Below are 6687 nucleotides of genomic sequence, written 5' to 3'. Positions count from 1 at the left end.
TAAATTAGGGACGGCTAGCGCAGATAGCCCTCGTGTAGCTTTGCGCGAAATTCAAAAACAAAACAAACACATTCTTTCTAAGGAAAAGTTTCTGATTTGTCGGAGTTACAAAATCAACAACAAAAAACAAGAACATAATGACGACTTGACAAATGAAATAATACTGTCATCCTCAATAAGGTTGAATACATCAACAAAATTTTTAACTTTTATATAACTAAAGTAAGCTTAAAAATTTACGTATTGTAAATATGTTACCCAATTATTTAAGGTTTTTAAAAATAGATGGCATTATGAATGATATAATTTTAGAAAAGTGAGGCCTTGGCACTCAGAACCTAGCGTAATGCTTTTTTCTTTACCTTAAATTCTCAAATACAGATACTGGCATTTACAACTTGGCAAGGTTTTTAAGCAAAAAAATCAACTTTCTGAGAGGATACTCTCAATTACAGCTTTGAAAACGTCACCAAAAGCGCCCTTCATTTCCTAGGGTACAAATCATAGAATGAGTGCAGAGGAGAGATGTACTGCAATCCTTGTTTTTGAACTTGCTTGTTAAATATGAATGAAATTTCGTCGAAAGTATTGAGAACTATTTCAATGCGAATTTCTTTCTTCAGATCGCTAGAACTAATAATACGGTTGCTTGGAAGGAAACGAGATTTTATTTTATATGGGCCAACTATACCAAATTACAGCCATCAAATGTGCAACAATGGTTACGAAGATGTGGGCACCAAGACCTCACTTCTACACGTTATCACATTCAGTACAGTACATTTCTTCAATCGTTACGTCATCATCCTAATTCGGTAAAATGCAAGCATGACCTTACTAATGCAATTGCGCACAGTTGCTTTAAGAATTTCAGTTGTCTGTAAGTGCTTTAAACGCAGAACATTTTTCGATGATCAATAAAAACATGGAAGTCATAGGATCCTAGAGTAAGGGGACCTTAGAATTGTCCATACGAACTTCTCAGTTGTAATCATTACTTGACTTGCAGTATGAAGTTTTGTATTATCGTGTTTCCAGAGAAAATCTGCTAATATGTAATAGATATTGAGCTATTGACTAGATCATTCATTAGTTACAATTTACTGAACACCTTTCGACAGCTAGTTCTTTTTTGTAGTTCCATAAAGCCATTTGGTTGAGTAATCCTAATATCAATAACAACCCCAACTATTGTTTTTCTTTATGGTACCACAATATTATACATGGGCTATGTTTGTTTATTGACAAAAGTTAACTTAAAAGTGTATTCGTAACGTACGTTACTGAATATAATTAACACGACAAACAAAAAATTATCACATTAACGGGAGTTGATTTAACATTTTTGTGTTTTTATTTTTTTATCATATTATCGGGATGTTTTTAATTGTCTATAGTTGTTACAGTTTATTTTAACCTACTCATTCAGTGGGTCTATATCTTTAGCTAAACAGCAAACTGAGCAGTATGAACTGAAAATAACATTTTTTTAAACAAATTTTAGTTTAAATGTATTTTACAATGGTATGGACACTAAAATATTCACAATATGTATATTAGCATTAAACAAAATATAATCTCGAAGGGTTCGATCCTAAAAAACAACTGAAATATTTAGGTTTGAAAAAACCTAATCTTAAACTTTAATAGTTTATGACGTCCAACATGGAAAGAGCTAAATAGTTGTCTGACCAATAAAAAACAGTTTAAATATTTTTATTAGAAATATGAATATATGTACTGAATTTCACTTAGCAGCGGGCCCGGCATGGCCAGGTGGTTAGTGCGCTCGACTCGCAATTTGAAGGTCGTGGGTTCGAATCCCCGTCACACCAAACATGCTCGCCCTTTCAGCCATGGGGGCGTTATAAGGTGACGGTCAATCCCACTATTCGTTGGTAAAAAAGTAGCCCAAGAGTTGGCGGTGGGTGGTGATGACTAGCTGCCTTCCCTCTAGTCTTACACTGCTAAATTAGGGACGGCGAGCGCAGATAGCCCTCGTGTAGCTTTGCGCGAAATTAAAAAACAAACAATCTTAGCAGCGTAAATAATTTAATGGTTTATACTAAACGTACGTTAATTTCAATGAAGTAACACTTAATGAGATGGAAACTGATGCCTGATGGCATATTTGAAAGATCATTGAATGTTATAACAGAAACTGATCTATCAACGTTCGTTCTTTTGGCTGTGATATTTTCTATATAATAATGAAGCATTGAACAATTGTTTCGAAGTAAATTCAGTCTGCTTTTTAGTAGCTAAAGATATGCCAATTACTGGACTATGGCTTCGTTGCCTGAGTTCATGAACTAGATTTTTATGACTTCAGTTTTCATTTATTGATATTTCTTAACTTTAGTATTATCGATGAAGCCAACCCTATTGGCTATCTAAAGACATATTTCTAAATTATTTAGGCACTAAATTTATTATGGGTTTATGAGTTTGTTGGTTAGAGGGGTTCTAATAACGTACGAGTCACACAAAAAAATTTAAACAAAAATATCATGAATATTGCAAATAATCCCACTAATTACCGTTTGGATTTTCAATTTTTTTCAATTAGAAAACGAGTGATTTTATTACATTATTTTGGGCAGTTCTTTACAGCAAATATTGTAACAGGCAACAATATATTACTCAATATTTGCAGATGCATCTATTCGATGCACGGTGAAAGGTTTATGAAAGTTGTTTTTTTCTGAAATATTCCATGGACAATATAGATTGAAAGTGCATAAGAATAACATTATTCATGTCTACTGGGCTTGATTATTTAAATATACATTTTTTTAGTTATCTAAAAGCAATAAGTAAAATGTGACTTTAAAACATCTCACTTAATGTAAGTGTGTCTATCTTGAAAGTATGTATAAACAATGTGTGAAAAGAAATCCCTCAAATGATTGATGGGATTCGAAAATGAAATGCAATTGTAGAATTATTGAATATAATTAGTGTTTCTGTTTTTGCCCTAAATACTCCAGTAATGATTGCAAGTACATAGACTGTATGTATACCACAGGTAATGAAAGAGGAAACTGGAGAAATCCCATCAGTACCCGCAATGGTCACTCCCACTGACTGATCTATATTTAGTCAACACTGAAGCTATGAAATCTATGTATTTAAAAAAAAAACAGCTTCTTATTGACATATCTCGAAACATTTATAGTTGATTAAACCGTATTTGACAGGTCCAAATGCAAAAGTTTATGATAAGTTAGAAGACAAACAAACTTTTCTGAAATTATATTACTCTATATGCTACAATGTATGGATCGTGCCGTAGTGACGATATAAAAACAGTTGATAATTTAAGGATTAGTATTTTAAGTTAACATTTAATCATAGATAGAAACTACGTCTATGAATCAGTTATTAGAATCACAATTAATAACTGAATCGACAAATAACATGTTACATTACGTCGATTGCTAACATTTATACAAACATCCTACTATGCATGCATTTACTGAAGATAAAATAAAACGATACCATTTCGACACTGTGGATATTCTGTGTTTGTTTTCATATACAATTATACGAAACAAAACCATCATTTATAGAATACATGATACGATTTTGTTAAGGTTTGTTTTGTAACGCTGTGATCACGCGTGTGTGTGCTTGTGTTCAGAAATCAATTGGAAATTACTAAGACTTTATTAAGACTTTAGATGCCACAGAAACGAAAAACAGATTTTTTTAAACCTGTCTGTTTCCTAGGGTAGGTGTTAGTTGATGTGATCGTGTAACATAGATGTTTCCTTAGAATCCAGTGGCTACGTGAGACAAACTGTAAATGCTTTTACAGGGAGCCTTAAGGAATTACCATGTAGAAATTCATTTCTTAAAAAAAAATTGAAATTTATTGTTATTTTACATTTTTTATCGTAGTGATTTTATTGGTAGATAACTAGGAAAATTACGGTTTAAATTGTAAATATCCTTAAAATATTCATTTCCGTTATACTTTACTAGAATTAATTACACCGCACAATACAATAAACTAATCATACTGAAAAAAAAACTGTGCATTGGAATTAGCCGTCTTTATGTAAGACCAAGAATGACAAATTGATTAAACTGTATAAGAATACAAAACTACATGACAAGCAGAAGCCTCCCAGAGGCACAGCGGCATGTCTGCGGATTTACAACACTAGAAACCGGGTTCCGATACCCGTGGTGGGCAAAGCACAGATAACCCATTGTGTAGCTTTATGCTTAACTTCAAAACAATTAAACATTCTAAGCGAATTTCCTTAATCAGCCTATAAGAAAGGCATATTTGTTTTATTAACTTCATTCACTAATATAATAGGTTTTACGGCTTGTTGATGATACAATCAACACAAGATATAATTTGTGTTTATACGGCTATTGGATATATATACATTACTAATTTTTGTATGACTTAAAGGAGATATCTGATAAAATCTGAAGTTTCAAAGAAATATACAATTTATACATACCTGATTACCAAGGTATTCTGTTTTTCCGGGTGCAGATATCACAAGAAGAGCGTGAAAGAAAGCCATTACGACACCGAGAGTAATGCAAATACGTATTCTCACGGGAAAAAGTACGTAAATTATATAGGTATACAGAAGAACCCATGGCACTGAGTCACTAGGAAGAATAGGAATGTCGTAGAACCACATGTCACACAATACCTGAGCCATTTGAAGAAACCAAGCAATAAAAGGAATAATCGTCCATATCCAATCGGGCATGTCATTAGAGATACACATCAGAAACGTACCTGCATCTACCAGTGCCACAAGTACAAGCACAATCAGGTGAGCTATATGATTAATGCGAAATGAATAGCTGTGCAAACACAAAAGTACCAAGTCAGTAACGAACATCAATATTAAACACAGTTTAAAGTCGTTCTTCTTTTCATTTTGGTAATATTCTCTATACAAACGCTCGGCCTCTTGGTCAGCGAAGACATAACGCATACACTGTGGTAAACAACGCTGGAAACCGCTGGTATCGAGACTAAGACTAGTATCACTTCCATAAAGTAAAGGATGCATTTTATTTGATTGGCTTTTGCATGAGCTTGATTCAGTTTCATAACCTATATTATTTTCAATGGATGAAGTTCGCGTGTGTTTACCATTATTCGGTGGTGCACTGTATCTTCTACTGCAGCTAAATTCCGCTGCATTTTTCTCTTGCCCTTTAAATTTCTGTGTGGCGGACAATATTTCATAGCTTGTGGATTTGAATTGTATTGGAAGGTTAACCTTTGGTAGATTTAGTGGCACCCCTGCCTTTTCTTGCGTAGACAGGTTTGATTCTTTTGCTTCTCCACCACCTGCAATGCCATTTTCTTTTATAAGTGAACTGTTTTCTGGAAATTCTCCCGAAGGTCGTTTAGTTTCATACTCCTGATCGAAAGCTTTTGTTGGGAATAATTTTTCTCCAAACTCGCACTCACGGTTTAAATCCGGAGAACTCTGCTCGTTTTCTTTCACCGACATTCTAAATTCGTTTCTGATAGAACTGTGAAGAATCGCTGTCACATTAGGTTACGCATGAACTATCAGGAAATACTGACGTGCTGTTGAAAAAAGGTTTTCAGCCAATATATTTCTATTTCACAAAACGTATGTGTATAAATGAAAAAACAAATATTTAAAAATTTATTTCAAGTGATATGTCATCTAGCCTAGGCTGGTATGACAAAGCACATGATTTTGACTTTAACATATATTTTTAACTCTAAATATCATAAATAAAAATTCAATAGCTCAAATATTATATGGCATCTTTGTTGCAAGATTTCTATATTGCAAAGCCTGAAAATATTAAATGTAACGTAATTTATATCTAATAAAAGAATGATATTACAAATAGATTGTTTCAATACACTTCAAAACTTCTGCCTTTTTAGTTCTATTAGAAATCCTAAATCTGCAATTTCTTTAAAAAAAAGAGCTAAATCCTCACCTACTACTTGTAAACTACCAGTAAATATGTTTATGTAAAGAGTTAGCCAAATATGATTACGACAATTACAGGGGTAGTTAATCAAGATTTAAATTATCCGTAAATAGTTGATATTTACAACAAAAGGTCCAATTGGTTTAATACATTTAAAACTGATAACAGATTATCATAAATTTATTGGAAATAAATGCTTTTAACAACACTGCGAATAACTTCAAATACTGTTACTAAGCAGATTTAGGCAGTGTGATAAACATAGGACTGTGTTTTCTATGTATAGCTCACACCATTTTTTCTTACATTCGAGCCGACGTTTGAGACTCCATGACTCCGCAAGGAGCAAGAACCGTGGCGTCGAAATCAAGAAACAAATGGCAGGAGAAGTCCTTAGAAAACTCAGTTTACATCAAATACTATGATTGAAATAAATAATCAAATAAACATTTTCAGATGATTATAAGAAGGAGGAATATCGAGATCTAGCCTAAGTTCAGTTAAATCACAGAGATCTTAAGCATGTATATCTTGAAACTCAAAACAAGTTTAGGAATATATTTAATTTTAATAAGATTGAGTTCAAAACTCTTACGCCAAAAATAAAATTTAATAAGTTCCCGCAAAACAAAGAAGAATCTAACGTACTGCAAAAGATGTGTAAAATTAATTAAGTAATTTTGGTCCCCCGACGGGTCAGCGGTGGACAGACGGCAGATAGCC

At 33.1% G+C, this 6687-nt stretch overlaps 1 protein-coding gene across 1 annotated transcript in view; it reads right to left on the bottom strand.

Moving 5' to 3' along the window:
* Positions 1–5575, bottom strand: part of LOC106456994 (adenylate cyclase type 3-like) — a 92964-nt gene extending 87389 nt beyond the window's left edge. The window contains exon 1 of the mRNA XM_022382796.1: positions 4482–5575. Coding sequence (XP_022238504.1) covers positions 4482–5501 — 1020 coding nt within the window. The 5' untranslated portion in view covers positions 5502–5575. The remainder of the gene's footprint in view (positions 1–4481) is intronic.
* Positions 5576–6687: the final 1112 nt, after the last annotated feature.

Source organism: Limulus polyphemus, unplaced genomic scaffold, assembly GCF_000517525.1.
Source record: "Limulus polyphemus unplaced genomic scaffold, Limulus_polyphemus-2.1.2 Scaffold279, whole genome shotgun sequence".
Taxonomy (NCBI): Eukaryota; Metazoa; Arthropoda; class Merostomata; order Xiphosura; family Limulidae; genus Limulus; species Limulus polyphemus.
This window is presented reverse-complemented; position numbering and strand designations above follow the sequence as displayed.